Source organism: Clinocottus analis, unplaced genomic scaffold (genome assembly GCF_023055335.1).
Source record: "Clinocottus analis isolate CAN_PGR_092001 unplaced genomic scaffold, fCliAna1.0.p SCAF_12, whole genome shotgun sequence".
NCBI classification, from domain to species: Eukaryota; Metazoa; Chordata; class Actinopteri; order Perciformes; family Cottidae; genus Clinocottus; species Clinocottus analis.
Genome location: NW_027175843.1, coordinates 12,660,952 through 12,683,795, shown reverse-complemented (window position 1 = coordinate 12,683,795; position 22,844 = coordinate 12,660,952). Strand labels below are relative to the sequence as shown.

The 22,844-nt window shown below is 40.6% G+C and overlaps 2 protein-coding genes across 2 annotated transcripts in view; one reads left to right on the top strand and one right to left on the bottom strand.

Moving 5' to 3' along the window:
- Positions 1 to 103: 103 nt before the first annotated feature.
- On the bottom strand, positions 104 to 4,843 carry glb1l (galactosidase, beta 1-like). The gene is made up of 16 exons (XM_068572632.1): positions 4,675 to 4,843; positions 3,776 to 3,945; positions 3,550 to 3,700; positions 3,199 to 3,259; positions 3,017 to 3,111; positions 2,764 to 2,944; positions 2,618 to 2,676; positions 2,400 to 2,521; positions 2,141 to 2,181; positions 1,918 to 2,036; positions 1,746 to 1,820; positions 1,589 to 1,678; positions 1,347 to 1,460; positions 1,035 to 1,166; positions 485 to 709; positions 104 to 383 (listed from the first exon to the last, which is right to left on the bottom strand). The coding sequence occupies exons 1-16, from the start codon at positions 4,738 to 4,740 to the stop codon at positions 180 to 182; spliced, it is 1,905 nt and encodes a 634-aa protein (XP_068428733.1). The 5' UTR covers positions 4,741 to 4,843; the 3' UTR covers positions 104 to 179.
- An 8,955-nt stretch (positions 4,844 to 13,798) lies between these two features.
- myo10l3 (myosin X, like 3) overlaps positions 13,799 to 22,844 on the top strand; it is a 50,341-nt gene continuing 41,295 nt past the window's right edge. The window contains exon 1 of the mRNA XM_068572532.1: positions 13,799 to 14,011. Within this exon, the coding sequence (XP_068428633.1) occupies positions 13,991 to 14,011 (21 nt within the window). The 5' untranslated portion in view covers positions 13,799 to 13,990. The remainder of the gene's footprint in view (positions 14,012 to 22,844) is intronic.

Below are 22,844 nucleotides of genomic sequence, written 5' to 3'. Positions count from 1 at the left end.
ATACACTGAAATCTGAAGTAAAGAATAATAGTGCCACTGAAATAATGCGAGAAAAATGTATTTTCTCATGTCAGATGAATTATTCAGAGGACTGCTTTTGCCCTGGCTTTAATCAAACTTGCTTTATTCAGATATTGTGATGTGACATTCTTTCAGCTGAATGTTGTGCTACAAAACTCTTAAGACTTTCCAGCAATGACATTGATCTGAGGCCGGTCCATGAAAAGAACCCGCAGGTGTGCTGGGGCTCTTTCCAGCTCAAGCACTGTAATGTTGTTGGGTAGGGTAGTGCTGAGCAGGGGTCCGGGGACATAAAGAGTCTGTTGAGGGCCCCTGGCTGGCCAGTATCGTCCCAGATTTATGCCATTAATCCAAATCTGACCCTGATATAAAAAAAAGACCAATGATGAGAATTATTTTTCCCCTCTGGATTAATGAGGTAAACCCACATAGGAATTAACAGACACAAACAAATTAACATTACCTTTGTCCATTCATGGAGCTTGACAAAGGTGTCCCAGGCCAGGCCGTTGGGCTGTAAGGTCCCCATGTACAGGACTGGTCCAACTGACTGGTCCTTAGGGACGGGGAAGGACTTTTGACTGTCTGAATGAGGCCATCCTCCAGCGATGGCACCATCAATGTCCAAAGGGTAGATCGTCCAGTTCGACAGTACGTCTCTACCCAGGATCAAGTTGCTCAAGAGGCCCTGAGGAACATACATTTTGTTTAATAGCTTATACTTTGTAAGTAGATCAGAATAACATTGTAACCATCAAGCAATAGGATTTTTTTCATAATCATTTCAGGGTTGTCAGGAACTACCCCAATACTATGGCTCTATCAATCTTTACAGTCCTTTTTAAAAGCCAAAGAATAATTACAAATATTAGTTATACATTTTTTGCTATTCGACAAGTAATTGAACAGATTAGTAGTCTTATGAGAATATCTGTCTTTGCAGTTGTAGATGTGATTGCGTGTGCATAAAAAAGTAATTTTGCGGTCTACAGGATTGGACATTGTTTTCTTGCCTTGTAGTCGTTGATCTTGCTGCCAAAGTTCACCCTGCCCATATTCTCAACTAGGATGTCCAAAGTGTCCCCCTGCTGTCCAGTTACGTTCATCACCAGCACAGTGTCTCTCTGCAACAGACCCTGGAAAACCTTTTCACACATCACTCAATGAGTATGGACATGAAAAAAATAACTGAGGAACAATTTAAATTTTCACAACCTGACATTTTTGAAAACAATCATGCCTAGATTTAACCTGTGATGTTTTCCCTATACCTGACATGACAAATCTGATTGGCTAGCCAACAAAAGTTCATTGTGAAGGCTTACCCCATTGACGGACACATATGCACGGTCATGAACCCCATTCAGTGGAGAGATAAGTGGCGTAGGCTCCGAGAGGTCCCGGGGCAACGTGGTCCGATAAAGCATGTATCCATAGTACTGAACACAATAGACATGACAGGTTGCAGACACAATAATCTAGAAGTTCTCCACGTTTCAAGAGGTTTAATGCCACTACAACACCAGTCCCCTCCCCCATTGTTGCCTTTTAGACAGACATACTATACCTGTTTCATCTCTTCAAACGTCAGAGGATACTGGGATTTCACCGGCCCGAGGGGTGAGAGCGTGTTCAACAAACCGTTGATGTTGCCGACCTGAAAAGTTGGCCATTATTGGCATCAGTCACAACCTCTGGCACCTCAAAAGCTTAAATTATGTTACCTTTTTCAGGGTCACAAAGCCATAGGCAAACTTAGGAGTTGCTGGTGGCATGGGGCCAGAGGGAATATCTCTAAACTGTAGAGAAATAGCGTTGCATTAGTCATGTCCTAGACATAAGAACAAGTGTAATCAGGACATCATCCTCAATGGGTGGCAGTTAAATTAATATTACCTGCTTAATGACATCTCTGATGGCCAACAGCTTCTCTGTAGGATCTCCCGCCTCAGACAACGGGGCGTCGTAATCATAACTAGTCACCACTGAGCGGAACCTTGTATCATGATCGGCACCTTTGGGGAGTTACAAAGAAACAAATGCTCCATGAGCTGAGCCTCCATCTTTATCTAAACCATGTAAACAACTGAGGTACTGATTATGAAACCAAGGACTTTACCATTCCAGTAGCCAAAGTTAGTACCTCCTTCAAACATGTACCTGAGAAGAAAGAGAGGAAGAATGTGTTACTTAGTGGGGAAACTTACTGTTCGTCACGTAAATGGACACTTTTCACCTTGTAGGAGCGGTTTCATCTCAAACCGGTGGTTGATGCATCCTAAAGAAATGGCTGGCAATATTCTTCATTCATGGGATTCATTAATAAGAAAATCTAGCACAATGCTAGAAAATGTTTGCAAGTGTTCTCGGGGACATACATGTTAACGTTGGCCCCAATGATTAGCATTTCTTCTAGCACTCTGCTGACCTTCTGAGCATCAACCACAGCATGCTGGTCTCCCCAGTGGTCCAACCAGCCAGTATAGAACTCAGAGTTTACCTGCAACATCATATAAAACATTTGACCATCATATGCTTGGTTTGAGGAGTCAGTAATAACTGCATTTTAAGATAAGTGAATAAATATACAACTAACCAGGGGCCCTTGAGGTTCAAACCGTCTTTGCCGGCTGAAGGCTTGAGTTATGTTGGTGTCTGTATTAAGGGATGATTTAGAGAAATTACAACTTTTCAACAAAGTATAGGGTGCTATCTTGTTAATGATTTTCATACAATACCAACCTGTGCCAAAGTCCACGGTAGCATACAATCCCTCCAGAGTCCCACATGCCATTTCCTTGTCTGTGTTTCCATCAGTGGTGAACAAGACTGTGTCTTCCCCAAGAAAGAGGCGGAACAGAGTCCGCAGGTGGCGCATGTAGTTATAGTCACAAGCGAAGTAACTTCCATATTCATTCTCCACCTGTAGCCAAAGAAGATGAATAATTAAAACCAATATTATAGTAATATATACAAAACACACTTCATGCTCTACCTGGATGGTGATGATGTTGCCCCCGTTGATGTACAGCCAAGGCTTCATTTTAGGAAGAAGAACAGCAAGCCAGTTGCTGACTGCCTGGATATAATCTGGAGGAAAACAAATCAATGGCATAATAGTATATATATATATAAAAACTAAAACAAACACACATGCAGTAGGTGCAGTAGTCATACCTGTGTCAGCTGAGCGAAGAATGATGTTTGGTTTCTGAAGTAGCCACGCTGGGAGTCCACCCTGGGCAGAAAAACCAAACATCAATGTAAGACTGCAGCAAATAAAGCATACTGTTCAATAACAACAGTATTGCTCACTTTGATTTTAAATCTCCACTTCCAAAACTGTGACAGGTAAACCTTTTAATTTGAAACTTCATGATTTAATCTGTAATATCCAGTGTTATATTTATTTTCTCAATTTCCACATTGTAATTCTTGGTTTAAGACACAATCTTTATGATTTATCACTTATTGTACTTTCAGCGAGGATGTTATGAACTAATCTGTTCAAAAAGCTATATTTCTCACCATTTCCCACTCCGCACAGATGTACGGTCCAGGTCGCAAAATGACCAGAAGACCTGTCTGATTGGCCAGATCCAAAAAATGCCCCAGATCTCGATCCCCTGTAAAGTTTTGGACCCCCTGTACGGTTTCATGGAAGTTCCAGGGTACATATCTGTGTGGAGGCAGAATAAATGTCCTGTCAAGAAAGAGTATCCCGAATGCAAAATATGCAATGTATTAAACTTACACTTGGATCGCATTGAGCCCAGTCATGTACATCTTTAGGAGGCGGTCCTTCCAGTAGTACCGTGGGATTCTGGAGTAGTGAATACTACCTGAGATGTACTGAAAAGGCTTCCCATCTTTGAGGAAACAGTTGTTTTTGTAGTCTATAGAGAATGATCTTTCTCCAGAGACCTGCAGGAGATGGCATTGTATCTAAGAGCTTCAAGTTTGTATTGACACTCTAATCTCTAGATACAATCAGTGGTGTAGTACTTACTCATGTACTGTACAAATAAAACATTTGAGGCACTTGTAGTTTACATAGTATTACTATAGATCCACTACATTTTGGAGGTAAATATTATGCTTTTAACTCCGCTTTAGTCCCGAGTCTCACGACATAATTGGCAGATTTAGATTATTAATACAAAATATAAAATCAACTAATACATTATGGTATGTTGTTGTAGGTTAGGTTGCACAGCTGAATATACATTATTCCAAATTAGACCCTTACCTTGACCATGCAACCCAGATATTTGTTATATTAACCTGAAATTTGTCTCTTTTTGGTACTAATAAAGTATATTTTGATGCCAATACGTAGGCACTTAACTGAGATTACAGGAATGTTACTTGTACACTGGTATTGCTGTTTGTAAAGTAAAATATCTGACTACTGCATACAGTGTGGTATTTATCACAATGAATCTGTCTTAAGGGAATAATATTAGAACTAGAATAGATTGTACACGTTATATCGGTCAGCCTTAAATTCAAAGACTGCTCCAAAACCAAGATTAAATAGAGAACTGTTTCTACTTTAGTTTTTTTTAAACAAGTTCCAGGAACTACGGATGTGATCAGGTGACTTTTTCTATAATTAATGTAACGTCAGTCAACTATTAGTTTCTTCCTTACCAAGATTCCACTGACGGATAAACAAGCGAGGTTCACCGCAACGAAGAGAAAGACCCCAGCAGCCATGTCCGCTGCCTTCTCGAGAGGACCTCGCCGAAAACTACTTCATCATTCATAAGCATCAAGCTAGTACCAATTCATGTTTGTTACTCAAGTGTGTTACGTTACATTCAGTATTCACTTAAGTGCTGGGGGAAGCGGCATCATCGACGTTAAACACCGTCACGTGATTATCACTGGGCATCTGCCGGGTCCTAAAGGTCGACAGTTCACCTCCAGCCTTGTCCTGGTTGCTTGTAAAAGGTCCCGCTGGTCTGCATGGTTCATCCCATTCAAGGCATAAGTTTCATAGATAGTCAGTCCTCTTTTTGGTATTTTGGGAATAGATAACAAATACATATAATAATACAAATATTTTGACTCCAATCTACGAAAATAATGTCTTTATAGTTTTATTATTAGATGTCACTGTTTATGCTAAACTGTTAATTTGATTAGAATCAGAATCAGAAACGGTTTATTGCCTGGAATGTTTTCACAAACGAGGAATTTACTTGAGCAGAAGGTGTAACATTAGACATAATACGTTAGACGAGACAAATAACAATCAGCAGTCAAGAAAAACACAGTGCAATGTGTATTAAATTAAGTATGAAGTAAAGATAAAGTGCTCAGACAACAAATAACATTAGAGTGTTAAAGAGTATGTTTAAGTGACATGTGTGATTAAGTTACAGTGTATGTTAAGGTGACAAAAAAGATTTAAACTAAGTGACATATTAATCCTTCTGCATATGTTCAGCATGGTATATACATTGTTTAAAGCCTTATGGAATATCTATACATGTCAACAACCCCAAATAAATAATGATGAAATCAATATATTAAATCAAATTAAAGTAAATAACTGTGTAGGGGAAGGAAACAAACAGAGTGCCAACAAGTGGTGTAATGCTGTCACAACATACTATGCATTATGTAGCTTTAGAACCATTCTATTGTGTTTGACATAGCAAGATAACAAAGCAGCCAGTTCAGGAATGGTTTTGCTTTATCATAGCTGCAGGACATGGCTCTGCCTCGTCCTTTTGTTTGAATGATGGTTAAATGTCAACCTTTCATCATACAACTTGCATCATTTCTTTAAAGGTTCAATCCCCTTATAATACCAGAACTATCATTTTGTGAAGAGATGGTAATGTTAGTGTGATGATTTCAGAACATTTCCAGTTAAACTTCTGATAACAATTAAATGTGTAATAACTTTGCATACTCATTTAGAGCACTAGATGGCGCTTCCATACCTTCATGGGAACTAAAGTGAGCTGATGAAATTAGGGTCCTGATTGAGATGAGACGACGAATACATAGTTTCTTGAAAAGAGTTGTGCTTTTATCTTCAGCTTCATTTTTAAAATGCCCTTTTGTTATATCTCAAAAATATTAATATAAAAACAGCAGGATTTATGTCTAACTGCTATGAATTAATTAGCACTGATCATTTTTTCTTTACTTAAGTGTTCTTGAAGACAAGTATTGCACCTGTTTTATTGCACTTTTCCAGCAAAAAATGAATACATCTGTCATGTCACTTCATCTGTTGCAGTCCTGACTGTGATGACCCATTCATAGAAAATGAAACATGCTTTAAGGACACATTTGCTGCTGGCTTGCACATCATTATGGTTCGAGAAAGCTCCTAAGTGGTAGTGAAGCTGCTGATGTTGAATGGGAACAACAGTTTATCTCAGTCATGTAAACTAAAAGCAGTTGATGTTGCTCATTTGGGTTAATAATGACTGTATCAGCCTGCTGGCCTGTCATGGTGGTCATATGTACACATACTTTTTCCACTTGGTTTGTCTTTTTCCAGTCCCACCCACTCAACAGTAATTATTGTCCATATAGGCTCATTTCCTGCACACTGCCTCTTTATTCGCCAATCTCTACGCTAAAAAGACTGAAAGGGTGGGTGCTCGCAATTGCTAATGGCGACTGATTGAAACTGCAGATAGGACAAATGCTATGGCTCTTTGGCTCGTTCGCCCACCGACGCTGTAAATTGTCATGGGAATGAGAGGATGAACGACATACATGGGCTTGTAATTTGGTTATGAGCATGGTAGTGCCCGAGGATAGCTTTTCAGTATCCCATCTTTGAAGCCCCTGAGATTGTGGAAAGCGGATGTTCAAACCACAAACCTCAAGTGAATCATGCACTGAGGACAAAACCACTTACTGAAATACTGTAGCAAAACTGGAAGTCTGAAGGAAGTGACTGAGACTAATGTAAACACCACAGCAACTACTTAATTCTAATTGCTGCAGTCACAGCCATCGAGCTACAATCAGGCTGCATTTATTACTTTTCATAGGGTTAAAAAAACATATTATTCGACTTGCAAAACCCAGTTGATAGTTAAATACTGTGTAAGGGTACGGACCAGTCATGCCGACAGTTTGGAGAGGCCTGTCCCTAATATGATGGGAGACATAGAGAAACACTCACCCTGGGGTCGGGAGTCATCTCAATGAGGTCATACCCAGAGTCTATAATTAGATTGGATCCCCACTGACCTCTGAGATAAGCCCTCTTTGTTGTTTCGGATGGAAGCAGGTGTATTCCTACCCCCACATACTTCCACCTCTCGGAAATACAGATTAGTTTGCTTGGTACTGCTCAAAGGTCTGTCAAAGGGCACTCCATCAAGGGGCCCTTCTTTATGTTGAAAAGTACAGTTTACTTGTCATGAGGAGTACAGATGGACGGTAGTAAAGAGGCAATGCAAGATGCTTCCCGGCCCATCGGGAAAAGCTTGATGACACTTTGACATTAGTGGACAACCTGTTCTGGCTTTGTCAAGTCTGGAAATATAGGCCTGATCTGGATTATTTTTCAGATCAATACATGGCCTGTAGAGATATATACATATTGAACAACAGTGTTTGTCTTTGCCAACCCTGAACATGTAAGTTAAAGTTCATTGATTCGTGATGTAGTTAAGGGGCAGATGTCTATGATTCAAACAGTTGAATCACTTGATATGAGACAAAGCTGGAGAATTCCCCACCGTTCTCCATACCAGTCCTGAGCTCAGGATACGATGAGGAATGTACCCTGTCTGTTTTCTCAGGCTCTGAATGGCCAGTGAGTCACTGCTGGGCTCACTCATGCTGATGCTCTGGACGCTGAGATAAAATTGTTCTGAGAAACTAAACAATAAACAATAACATACCAGCAACATGACAAACGTCCAGTGGCAGGTTTGCATTTTATAACAGATATAACAAACTCAGCAGTTTTTTTGCATCATTGGCTTAATTTGATAGGATTCTGAAAGCAATTAATCCACATATAGGAGCCCATATAGGGGGTAGAATACAATCTTACTGTGGGAGCACTGACACATGAAGCTCTATAAACAAACAGGAAGTTGACAGTGTGGGGGAGCATGGGAAGTGTATGAGCGGGGCCTCATTCCTCAGCCTCGAGGAAGGTACGGTATGTGTTTGGGGTGTAAGCATGTCTGAGGAGGAATGTTTGTGGTGAGATATATTATGAATTCTTGCTCCCTGCTGTCAAAGCTGATGGAGGGGCTTATTAGGCCAAAATTAGTCAGCGATGAATGTATTTATTGCGTTCTTTCCCCTCCTTGTCTTATGTTGATCTATCGATCCATAAGCTTTCTTCGCTTTATTTTTACCCTTAAGCCACTAGCAGCAGGGCTCGATGGAAAAGTGAGTTAGGGAATACTTTGGTCCCGACTGACAGATCTATCAAAAGGATTGCCATGAAATTCTGTATTGACATTCATTTCCACTATCCATAAGTACAGCGTGCAGAGCTGCTAGCACGGCTGGAGACTCCTGTTTTATTTGTTTAGATAATTGTTTCATGTGCTTTTGTTTTCCAGTTCCTTTAAATGAAATACATGCATTGCAGAATTGTATTTGTTGATTAAAAAAACACACCAGCTTTCACCTTAATTTTAAAAAAAATGGTGCCACATTTTTTACTTTTAGTCTTTAACATTTTTCTTTTGCAAAAGAAAAGGTTGTTTATATTTTCTAGATTTGATGTATTTCTTTCATTAATAAGCAAGATTTATTTTCCATTATATAAACCTGGAAAAAAAACAACATTTTTATTGAAAAAGAAAACCCACTTACAATTGAATCCACTGAATCATTACAGTTTACGGAATATTTTCGTTCCATCGTCTTTTGCCCTCCATCATGAGAACCAGACAATGTTGACAAAGGTGTGAGCAATGCTTTCAGTTGGCGACCCGTTGGTTCTTTGGTGTTCCAGGATCAGCCACATAATTTAATAAATGTGGCACCAGGATTTGTCATCGACCATATTTACACATTAAGGCAATGCTGCCGGCGAGAGTGATCCAATAAAGATTGAACCGCCTTTGTTTACTGATATTGTCAGATGTTCCATTTTTATCACAATGTTCAGGTCCTCTTTTCCTCTCTTGCCATCCATCTTAGATAAACTAGATTTATTTCAATCAATGTTATAACTTCTCCCTCCCTCTTTCTTTGTTTGCTTTGTTTCCTGGGTGTGTCCAATAAAGCACTGCTCCCCTGACACGGTTCCTATCCTAAAAGATGAATACGCAATGACCACATCGATTTCATTAGTGTAATTCAACAATATATCATTCCATAAAAACTTGACTGTGTAATGTGTAGCTTCAGCTTCAGCTTCACACATAATCTTTTTATACATACTATTATACATATATACCTTATTAACATCATATTGTTTCTCTTGAGGTTTCTAATTATTTTGATATTTAAAGTTTTTTAAATATTTTTTTCCCTCACCTGAATTGAAAATAAATATCTAGTAGGTGTGGTATATTGCACAGATTGTAAAGCCCTCTGTCAAATTTCAAACATTGTCTAACACAACATCAGTAATTGCAGGTCTGACACCAATCACACATTTCATATTTTCAGCTAACTACAAAGAAAGTGTGTATGGATTTTCAGTGCTTGGACTTTAATGAATTGTACATGTTGCCACTAACTTTGCATGAAGTATTTTTTTTTTTTAAAGCAGGCAATGATATAATGACGTAACTGAGCATAGATCAATGGTTGTGCTTGTTGTTCAGAGGGAACTCAGGGTTCCGGCATGAATACATGGATGGGTGCTTTTTACATAATCAAACCTCCAGTTAAGTGATTACTATGGTCTGGATGTGACTAACAGCTCTTGGCTGTTTAGCGACTAATCAAACAGTCGCTCTCAGCCAGTGGGACCTTCATCACATGTGCTGAAGCAGACTTAATTGTTTGACATGAGGCTGAAGTGTTCCGACCTGAATGACTTTGCCTGAGGTCTAACACGAGGGTCATCACAGCCCTCCACATATATAATACCTAACAATTCATGCGCTGTTTTCATGCTTAATCTGCTATTGATCTGAAATGGTCACATTACCTTGGCTTAGTACCTCAGTTGGATTACATCATAATATATATATATATATATATATATATATATATATATATATATATATATATATATATATATATATATATAGAGCATATATATAGCATATATATATAGCATATATATAGCCCCTGGCTCTGTTTGTTGGGAACATTGCATGTGGGCACAGAGGCCTTTCTGGAGCCACATATCTTTACACAAATGTATTGCACGCTGTAAGAGCAGGAAGTGGGGGCAACAATTGTAAATTAGATCCATATCAGTGCTGCTTCTTAACTTTACAACTTGCAAATAACAACATTATAAAGCTTTTAAAAACATTTTGATACTGTTAAATATTCCTTACAACTCCATCTTCTAATGTCTTGTTTTCCCCCTTATATAATACAATACATGACCTCCTTATTGCATTTGTCACTCCTGCAGAATGAAAGACCGATAACCGTCGTCCATTATGAAAGTACATCTGCTTGTGATTTCCAATTTCACGCTGAACACAAATGTTAAGTCTACACCCTGCACTCAGCTGATCATTGTCAGTGTTTGGTATGCCTGGTGTCCCCTTCAGTAAATATACAAAGGGTTATGGATTACTTTTTTCCAAAGTAATGCAAAAATAAATTTTGCCACATGCTTTTTTCAAAATACCTCCCTGACACTGATAGCAATGTGTTACAAGGCTGTAGTTTGGAAGCAAATGTCACTTAGTGTTCATTGGCTCTGACATATTGTTGCTGTGCCTGGTCTCATGTGAGCAAAGTCAGGTTGCTTCCCTCTTCAACATGCAGAGCCATTGTCCTGCTGCGATGGTCCACAAGTGTTTTTTGAATACTGAACAGTGTTCACCTGCACAGTTGTTCTCGTCAAAAGACCAAACCAGCACATGTTGACTGATCGAGACCAGCAGGAATCAAGGACAACAGGTCTTATGATCCTTGTCCCTTCCCCCAGTCCCTCTGGGGATCTTGATGATCAAATGGGTGTTTTGTTCTTGCTGTCTTTGTCCTCTCAGGTAGTGTAAAAGAAAGCCTTGCGTGAAATCTACCCATTTTCACATTGAGGGGTCAAATCAATCACTCACTCAAAGAGCACTTCTGTCCCTATTGTTAGGTTTTGATGAATTGGTAATGGGTCATGCTTAGTCAATGCAGTGCTGAATATCCTCAACATGCTACCCTGATGACTCCTCAGTCAGTGTGACGACTCAGTCAGTGTTGACATTCATACCTGATTTCATGATTAACATCAACTCACTTGAGACATGATGTAAACGGTTCCCAGACAATGTTTATTTGGTACACTCCGAATCCTTACAGAACCTTAAACTTTTTCGAAGCATACTGGATGTTTCGGTCATGAACTGTATTAAAAATGACTGTAATTTTTAGCCCTTGTGAAGATAATAAATGACACGCACTGCACACAATTTACTTATCAGAAACATTTATAAGCTCTATGAAATATGAAATGCAAATATTATCCATTTTTTAATTCAGTATAGTACCAAAGAAATGGTAATAATCAAATATGATGCAAATGTTACTGCTATGTCCATATCTGCCAACCTTACACATCCATGGATGAGCCCCCTTTCAGTGCTAAAGTCAAACAGTCTCTGAGCTTTGGCCTTGGCAAAGATAAGTTCAAGTATTGTTCTCTTCTTTGTTCTTGTCCTTACAAGAACACAAAACAATGATTGCGTTGGGTGCTCTTCACTTCATAATCAGGAATTACTGATTTACTACATTAAACTTGTTGTACCGACAACATGTTTTAATATACATCTGTATATTGTTGTCATGTTGATCTACCAACCATTGTTAGTACAGACACAAAAGTACATTACCACATTTTTTACCATACATCCACAACACAAATCCCTGGAAGTCCAACATAGTAGAGGAGAAGAGCAGAAGATGCATTTCTGTTTTAAATGGGAGAACAAAATGCACACAACAAAAAGCCCCTAGGAGCTTTGAGAGCTCTAAACCATCATTACAAAAGGAATTGCAGAGACTGCGCTCTGCCATGTCACTTGTATTTGCTGCCACACAATCAAACCTGATTACATAACGGACACGACACTATTTGCCAGTCTGGATCTGTTACATGACTATTGCATATAGATTAATTTGTGTCTGTATATCCACTGTTATCCCCAGGTCATGAGGTGGCTGATTTTACTGGCATAAGGGTGCAGATTAAAAAGCTTGTGTTTTTTTTTCTCTGAATTGATTGTAAGCTTAAAAGACAACCAGTAAGATTCCATCTGGTGACTGTGGGGAAAGCATACAATAATAATAAAGCTTGGTTTAGTTTAGCTTGTGCACAAATATCTAAATGCCCTAACGTGACTGTTTGCTGCAATGCAAAAATCTCACTGGATAAATAATATAAAAAATTAGAGAACAAAACCCCTCTTAAGAATAAAATATCAGTACATATGTAATTTAAAAAAACACATAAGTTTTTACTTAGCCTCAGATTTTGAGGCTAATACATGTTTGTTTGTCTTTTTTGTCTTTTTTGTTTGTGTGTTGACATGAATGTGAATGTATGTGGTTTTGATTACTATGTGCACTGATTTTAAGATTGTAAAAGCAGGAAATAACTATAAATACCATCAAGGGACTGATTTTGGAAATTAGATTTGTTTATTTGACACTGCAACTGTTATTGTTTTCCTGTACTGGTCCTTCACAAATCAATACATATTATTAATCTGTGGGCCAAAAAAACAAACAGAAAGTGGCTAAAAGCTAAGAGCTGCAAAATTGTGCATCAGCAAGCTACTTTTCAGTTGGTTCTTGGAGTTTATGACCACCATAATGAAATCCCAGTTTTCCCACTAAATAATTTGTATTATCGGTACAAAAATACTATGTTTTGTAAGCAAAGATTAAGGGTGGCTATTGTTTGACATTTTTGATGAATTAGTAAAAAATCTGTTACTAAGAATTTAATGTCATCTATCAGCAATTTGATAGTGTACTTGCCTGCCTGAGTCATATTTAAATACCCCAGCCAGTGTCCCATCCATTGGACCAGTCTCAAAACGTTCAACCTATATTGCATAATGTCTGTATAACAAAGCATTGATATTCTCCAAAAAAAACTGCCTGGTGATTTACATCACGTAAACATCTTTGACAAAGAAACCATAGCTACTGCTGATCTTCCTCTTCCTCTTCCTTCTCAGTTTATTTTTCCCAAAGGAGGAAATACAAAAGAGTGACTCCTCAGTGTATAGCACACATATTTGGACAACTGAGAGTGAATTCAGTACGTTGCAATTCATTTGCAACAATTTCTCCTTTATATAATCCCGTTTTATATTCCTGTAAGTGTCAACCTGTGTGTGTGTGCGTGTGTGTGTGTGTGTGTGTGTGTGTGTGTGTGTGTGTGTGTGTGTGTGCGTGTGTGTGTGTGTGTGTGTTGAATAACGCCGGGGAAACGAGCACATGCTTTAAAATCATCAGACCCTTTGTGGGAATGGGCACAAAAAGGGCGTATGCCGAGGGGAGGGGCCGTGGCCCTGCAGGCTCCGCCCCTCTGCATAATGTGCCGGGTTCATTGAAACGACTAGACAGCAGAAACACAGCAGCTCGGCTCCACACAGGCTTCACGGGACACTCATGTTAACAGGCAAGAGAACTCTCAAGTGGGCGAACATATGACCAGGAAATGGGTCAAGTCCTTTGAGCCACGGGACGGGACGAAGAACTTTTCTTTATCCTGACGACGCGGATGGAAATCACTTGGGAATACAGCTTTCTCTCCTCCTCGACTGTGGTACCCTGAACTCAGACTACAAAGGGACGAGAGGCTTGGGCACCGGTGGAAATGGATACATTCTTTTCAGAAGTAAGTTAAAACGACTTTCTCCTTACGGCTACACTGTTTGTGTATTCACTCTCCTCTACACAAGTGACTTACAAATGATTTTCACGACCGCGACGTCTTTGTTTGTTTTTTTTTTTTTTTTTTTACTTGCGCTGTGCCTGAGCCTGGCTGGTCCCGTTTAAGCCGAGCTGTACAGTGTTAGTTAAGTTATCACCAAAAGAAAACACCACTTTTTGACATTCAATTTGTTATGATTTTGGTCTTTGTGATGGTTTCTCGCTCAGGGGAAAATAAATATCCCAGACGAGCAACGGGCTGGTCTACAGGATGCAGCTGTAATGGGAATGCCCCAACAAGCTTCATGTAAGGACACTATTGCTGCTACAACTTGGCTGTAAAATCTGAGAGCGTGCTCCTTGTAGGTTGGATGTGTCATCTGCAAATCAGACACCGACACACTCACACATATCGAGGCTGTGTAGACAAGCTGTAGGTCTGCTTTGTCACTCTCCTCTGAGTCAGAGGATGGCACACACATAAACACACACACACACACAGTCCTTGGCCCTCAGTGATGAGTCGTGTTGTGACTTGGTGGTGTAGGTACAGTGTCTCAGAGCTGTTTCATGCTGTTTCCCACTTTGTTGCTCCATATTTAATACTGGCTGAAGTCATTCATCTCTTGACCTGACAGAGACATAGAGTTTTGACCAAAGCAATGTAAAACCGGCACAGTACAAGGATGGGGATATTACTGAATCATTGTTCTTTTCTGGCAAGAAACTGAGTAATATATCTCTCCAATAAAGCACATTTCTTTAAGTTTAGTCTATAGAAGTAAAAATATCAACCTTAAAAAGCCCATGCAAACTATATGTTTTAATATTCTGTTGCATAAACCCACCCCTGTAGTCAACAGATTGAGGTGAACTGGATTTTCGGCTATAATCTGATTTTCTCAGTGATATGCTTTCCAGAGGAAGGTTATCATTTCGGATCAGAGTGTCAGAGAGCATTGTTGTTCTATGTCGTGTGTCCTTCATTCTGTAATAACTGATATCCTCAAACATTATTAGAATTTTATACAGGGTGTATTTGTTTTTCTATTTCCTAATGTGGTTATGTAATATATTGCTTTTCATCCTGTTGTGATATAACCAAAAGTGCTTTTCTGTGTCTTGTGTCTTCATTTTTTTTTTAAATGGGCAAAGGCCAAATAAATGACATCAATGTTTTTGTCAATTTACCTCAAACTCTACCTCATATGGACAGCAACTGTAGAAAAAGCAGCACGGTATTGCTGGTGGTTATTTTTATGAAAACTGCGTTAAAATGAACGAATGGACTGTCTTGTTTTTTTAAATGACTGATGGGTCAAGGAAGGAATCAGCTCCCTAAAACTCCTCAGTGCAACCAGTGTGGATTTAATTAAGGAGGAATTCTGGAAGTGAAGTAAGACGAGGATTAAACTCTGACTCAGTCAAAACAAGTGCAACAGGATAAATCTTCAGCATGATTGATTACTGTTCATCCAGTGAATCAGTCTCAGTCTCATTTTGACAGTGAACACGATGTTCATGTCGACACATACATTATATAATCGTCTTTTTGCATATAACGACATGTTTAAATTTGCTTCTTGATCTGAGACGAGATTATTTGGGAAATCAGGTTCTTTTAAATAAACGCTGACCAGCCGTGGCGATGGGGAAGGTGGTGATGGGTATTGAGATAGTGGCAGAGAGAGAGGAGTGTCAGGGTCAAGGGAGTGTGCAAAGCCCATCCTGTCCAGTGAGGCCTTTCCTCCCAGGAGCTGACACGATACTGTAAAACCCTCAGCGACGCTGCCTGGACTCCACACCCAATCCGTCCTCTGAAGGGATACAACACAATAAACACACAAATGCCTGGAGATCTTGTCCATGCCTTCAAACCTTCGCTATAGGGCTGCTGGGTTTGGGCAACGTAGGCTTTCATATGCCAGGAATCCCCGCGATAATATTCCCACATCTGTTGCTTTTTTTTTTATTTTTTACATGTATTTGAAAATAGAATCTTTATAAGATTGTGAAGCCTCCTGTGGATGAAGTAAAGTCCCATCTATGGGGATTTCTATACTTGGTAATCAGTTCCTTTATAGCATCAGCTGTTATGCACTGTAAAGCCACATGAGGACCTTCACACGCCCATTAACTACTTCCCTGCTCTACACACTAAATACCTTTCTCTTCAAGACACTCTGACAGAGAGAAGCCCAGATTCCCAGCCGTGACCCCTGAAATTCCCGGTCATGGCCGGCCTGTCAACCTTGCATTGTAGAGCTGTGGTGACGAGGCTTTAGGTTTCTCACCACCACCACCACCCCAGAGACACACACATTCTCCCCATCCTGAAACATGGCTCACAGCCGTATGTGCTGTTTATGTCTGGTTCTTTGAAGCTGGAGCCGTGGGCCAGCATGCTCACCAAGCGTTCTGCGTTGAAATGGGTAACGTGAGAAAGGCCAACCTGCTCCGGAGGCTGGACTATTTTTCTACCCAGGGTCTTTTTTACCCAGTTGTCACTTCCTCCAGCTGCCACTTTAGAGAGCTGGGAATCTGAGATCATCGCTCCCCACTTCCAACCACGTAGACGGCTCATTGAGTAAAGAAGGAAGTCAGGAAGTGCAGTTAGGATGTAAGGAAGGAAGGAAAGGTACAGAAATAGCGAATGGATCCTGCATTTATTTAGTCTCAACATGTAATTATACTTGAAGTGCTTATTGTGTGCATTGTGCACATCAAATGAGGGGACTTTTAATCATTGTTGTAGCCTGTCTTGAAGTTGTGGTGAAAAAACACCGCTGGTTGTTTATGAACAAACAGAGGGAGGTATTATTAAGGCATTGATTTATGTGTGTCAGCAAAACTCCTGCAGCTTTAGTACAGTCTGGAAGTGGTTTAATCTGTCACAAGAACGCTGGGACTAATTAATAACAGGCATTGTCTGACCACACACAAAATAACATGGATAATCCTCTCGTAATGACACAGATGCGTGATATTAGGGGAGGCGGTTTAAGTTGGGAAAGCACCAATCATAACGTAAATGTGGAGTTTGTTGAATTTGGATTTTCCTTTTTAACATAACAAATAGTTTCCTACATTCCATGCGGTCTGAATCAAGCCTTTTCATCTCGCTACCTTGTGTTTGCCTTTCTTGTGTCTCTATCAGTAACCTGAGCCTCGTCTATCAGCGAGCTGACCGTCACACGGGGAGCTGTGATAACCTCCTGCTGACACCATGCTGTTGACTTTAGCTTTAACATGCTGCATTACCGCGCTTTACAGATGGAGCTGTCTATTTGTGGGGATGAAAGAAAAAGAACACCTTTCAACAGTTTGTTCACAAACAACAAATAAGGCATCGTCTTCCTGTCTATGAGCTCATGATGATGGACAAACATTTGCTCTATGAAGTGCTCTGACAACGTTTGTCATTGTCTAACTTTTGGCCGGAAAGAGAATTAGGCTATTTCTGAAAATGTTGAACCGTTCAGCTGACCTTCACTGACATCCACAGGACACAGCTCATAAAACATATTAGCAAGTTAATGTTTAATCTACTCTCCACTCTTCAACACCCATCCTTCTTGCTCCCCCACCCCTGTGTGTGTGTGTGCGTGTGTGTGTGTGTGTGTGTGTGTGTGTGTGTGTGTGTATTCATATCAGGGCAGTCCTGAGTGTGTCATCCTCTGAATTAGAGATCATCATCTTGGAGCACTTGCGCAAATTGCTAACTGTCTGCTATCTCAGGTCATGATGAAAGAGACCAACCATTGTCTGCTGTATGTAAATGAAGAAGTCTTTGTACAGTCATGCGGAGTTACGTCAGGACTTGTTGAAGCAATAGCTCTTGGATTGATGTACTCACCTTGTTCAGTGTCAAAGCAACATCTTCTTTAAGGGAGTTCAGAAAATAACTATATTTGAGTGGAGGAAGCTATTTTAATCCAGTTGTAAACCTTTTAGAACATGATCACTTATTTGATTGCTGAGAGTTATATGAGTCTGTACATCTAAAGTAGCTGAGGCCTGGGGTTAGTTAGCTTAGCTTAGCACAAATACTTTAGAGATGTTAAAACAGCGAGCTCGGCTCTGGTGGCCTTAGGGAACAAAATCTGCATATTATGTCACGATTGTTAAATTTTTGCTAAACTTAGCCAATTGACTGCTAGCCCTCACCTCTCGTTATGGATCTGCTTGTTTTTCTCTCACCAAGTGTATTTCTCAAAATGTTGCTTGTGCTATTTGTTTGGCCACACACACACACACACACACACACACACACACACACACACACACACACACACACACACACACACACACACACACACACGCGTTTAATATGCTGTTCTGTCTCTTCTTACTCAATAACATTTTCAGTAATCAGGTGAAACTGGATTCTTAACCAGATCAATCTCGCCACACTACATTTTTTTTTTTTACCAGATTAGAGTGCATTGTATTTTGTGCAACAGCATTTTCATGCAAAGGAAATCACTTTTCATTTCAGTTCATCACTGCTTCGTTGCTCACGCAATAAAGGTCTTTTGGCCTTCACCTTAGCCGCCCCACCTGACAGACACAGGGAGCTGGTAATAAGTGTATTTCTCAAATCCGTTCAGTTCAGAGGTCTCGTCTGGAAGCTTAATAACAGCCAACCTGTGATTACTGCTTCCAGGCCAGATGGTGACTTTCCCTTTTTAGCCCCCTATGATTACTGCTCACAAAGGCAGCTTATTATGGGATGGAGTATGTCTCTACACACTTGCCCGTATATTACATTTTCCTGTTTAAACACATTGCAAAAACAACCACAGGGGAATATAGGCAGAGGTAAAATAATGCTTTTCCGTGTTTTTAAATTGTTGACCCCTATGTGAGGAGGTTACTGCTCCGGTTGTACTTTCAGGACTAAGTGCAGGAGGAACACCCCACCGAGCCTAAATACATCCCACACTGCATGAGCCTTTACTGCCGTGGCCTGAAGAGCCTTACTGGCACCTTGGTGCTTAAAGAGGCAAACAACACAGCATGGCACAATCCACAGACATGACTGGGTAGCATTCCCATCCATTCCCAGTTCTTTTATTAGACGTGAGTGTGTGTGGTTTTGCCCAAGGTTGTTTATAGGATGGTACACTGAGATACTGAGACTCGCATGTTCCGTGTTTTCAATACTCTACATATGTGTATTCCTTCCACTCAGGCCCGAGCTTCCTTCACATCCTCATCCTATATATAAAATACTCCCCACATTCCAGAAAGCACATGCACTTTCAACTGGTGCACAACCTCATGCATATCTCCACTTTGTCTAATCAATGCATCATACTGACCACCTTAACACAATTAAATGTATTAATCAGTTGGTTTCTAAAATGAAATGAAGTACTTGTTTTGTCAACAGTTCAAAACACAAATATATTCAGTTTGCTTTTACATAAGACAGGAAATGAAACAAATCTTGCTTAGATATATTTGGCCTTTTCGTTAACTTAATTGATTTATTGATTATTACCACATTTTCCGTCTATCAGTTAATCTACTGACTAATTGTCTTTTATCTATGTGTTTTCAATCCAGTTTATATATTTGTGTGTGTAAATATAGTGCTGCCAGCCAAAGTATTGGCAGATCTTAACAAAGCCCAGAATGCATCAAGTTATTCAATTTAAAATGAAAGCAAGCACATCACATATTTGAGAAGCTAAGACTTGCAATATATCAAGTTTTTGTCACTTGATTAATCAGTCATTTGTGTTAGCTAGACAACACATGTCCAAAATGTACAAACTGTGCAAGACAGGACAGTTTCATTATGACCCATAATGATCCATCGGGAACAGTGAGGTATGACTGAAGGTCAAAGACAATGTAACAGGACCCAGGTCTTCTAGCGATGGCTCCTCTCAACCTCAACAACCAATCCCCCACTGGCCTGTTCCCCGGATGACTCATGCAGGCAAACACACACACACTTCTGACAGCAGCATTCCTGAAATATCTCTGGGATTCCCGCTGTGTGACCACACAACAGTCAACAGATGAGTACAGAGGAGGCAAGATATGCAGACGACAGGCAGAAGGAGGAAGGCCAGGTGGCTGTGTAGATATTCAAAGTCATTTAAGCTTAGCTGAAAATCCGGTCAAACCTGTAGTAATCACACCATTTGTTGCCTGGAACCCATTCTGTTGTCAGAAAATGTACTATAACCCCACACGCAGGGTCACACTAATACTTTGATCACTCTCAATCAGTAGTGGAAGGGAAATATGTGCTCGCAGGATGCAGATGTAACGCAGGGTGACAGAAGTTTGTGCCAAGTGCTCCTCTTCTCAATGTGCTTCTGCAGACGTGATTCGTTATGCAAATTCTCTTCAGTAAACTAATTAGCAACATGGCAGATTAGCTACATCAGACGATGAGAGAGGGGAGGTGTGATTAAACCCCCAGACACACACTGGCAGAGACAGGTAGACACAACAGACACAAACACACAGACAACACACACACAAACACACCTGAGCACACTTGCCCCTGTGATTCTTTTACCATGTTAATGAAAGGAGCTGAAAAGACAGCAAATTGCTGGAGTGTTGCTTGTGTTTAATTTCCATTAACCCAGTGACACAGTTGCATTCATAACTTCATCATCCCCAGACATGCTCCTTGAACAAAAAAGAGTCTATGCATATGCAAATGAAGCGCGGGTTAACTGGTGAGGCAACTGCCTGCAGGCCATCCTGCTTTAAATCTGTTTATAGCTTCCTCAGCAGGGGGTCCAGGCAGCTCCTCGGCGTCGAGAACAATTGATGCGCTGCACCCTTTTTTTTTCTCTCACTCCCACCTCCACCACAGTCTAGGGGAAGGCCCGCTCCCTGAGGGACTCCTCCTCCTCCATTAGCTAATTTCTGATCAGCTGCTCCCTCCATCATTAATTCATAGTCTTCCAGCACAGATGCTGAAGGTTGCCTTTAATCATGTGGTTTCTCCCCTCGGTCACTCTCACCCTGCCCTGCCCCGCCCTCACCTCATGCTGGTTGTGGGCATCAGCAGGCAGACGTCACGGTGGCAACAGGGAAACAAAGAAACAAGAAAATGCACACTTGGTATTAAATCACTGTGCGTTATTCTTGATTTAAGTCTTCATACTGGTCGGTAATTACAGGCGACGGAGAGACAGTTGCCTGGTGGTTACAGAAGCTAGCATGTTGACACAGGGCTGCATGACTGAATCCTCGTACAATCCTTAATAACTGTTACTAACGAGCTCTTGAGAATGACACCCAACTTTGGTTGTGCCCAGAAGAACAGTCGAAAAAGAACATAGAAAAGATTGTCCTGACTTTGCCCCACTGGAAAGTTTGTGGCCAAAGACCGAGAGGGAGCTTTGCCCAGATTCCCCTCTCAGCTGCAGTCAGCCCATTTCTTTAATCTCACCAGCTACTTGGCAGTTTCCTCCTCGTTCCACTCGCTCAGCATTTAGGAGATTTGGTTACCATCCCTGAATTTGGCTTTTCTCCCTTTTGATGGACAAAGCAATACACTCCTGCATTGTTACTGTTGTTTATTGTGTTGACTACATGCATTCATGTGGTGTTATTATTCCTTTCAAATACTGAATATATTCAAATCTGTAAGTAAATTAGATAGATTTTAAATATTTTTTTCCGACAATAGCTTTATTGCACACACACGCAAAACAGTGTTCTGGACTGCACATCTGTCCAAGAGAGGTCACACAGGGCCACGGCCTCGTGCCTCTTTATTGCCATGGTAATGTACTTACATCTTGGTATCTGAAGAGTAAATGACGTGCTAGACAATAGTCGGATGTATATTTCAAAACGAGATTTGTTTTGAACATCTGCTTCTAAAAGAGATGCGTTGAGAAGTTTTCTCCGGCCTTTGACAAACACAAGTAACCTTGAATGAACACAAGAAAGCATACTTGAGTAAGACAGTGAAAGCGGCCGCAGCTTGAGTTTCTTTGAGACAAATATGTTCCGGGTGGATACGTTCCGGTGTTACGTTTATCTTAGCACAACAAATGAGCTCCTGGACTAAATCCAGCTGGATGTTCTTGTCCCTCGGCCAACCATCGGTTCTGGCCAGCAGTCAGCTGCTGTCTGTTGGGCAGGCGTTCACTCACCGCCCCTTGAAACCACGCTATGATCCAGGAAATTGGCTTATCATATCTAACTGTTCAACCGTGTCCAAGCCAGGATGAGTTAATTAGCTTTCTTTTACTCTGGCTGATCCAATCACCCGATACCGCCTGTGCTCATGCTCCGCCAGAGAGCATCGAAAGAGCCGTGGCACCTTTTACTGTGTCTTCCCTTAAATATTTAAGGCTCATTCATTAGCAAATATCTGAGCGGGACGTCATTATACGAGCTGCAGAAATTCGAGCCTCCGACTTTGGGATCACCTCGCTCAGCCCCAGTGGTTTCTATGTCAGAGAGCATGATGGGACGTTGGTGTGCGGGCAGTTTTGGTGGGTTGGATTACTGTTGTCAGCTGGGTTCTGCCCGAGCAGTGCTACACGCGTGCTCAGTGACATGCAGCATTAAGAATGTTAAATTAGGTTGGGCTGGAAATGCCCACGCAGCAGTTTTATTAGAGCTGGTAAAACATCTGTTAACCAGAGGCGTGGGGGTGGAGGTTAACTCGATAATTAAATCCAGTAAAGGATTTGTTTCATTATGAGAATAACGGTGCACTTTTCAATGATTCCTATGCAACAAGAACACACACCGGTTCACTGGTTTACTCAGAATGGTTAGTTGTGCTGCAGCAGGTGATTCAA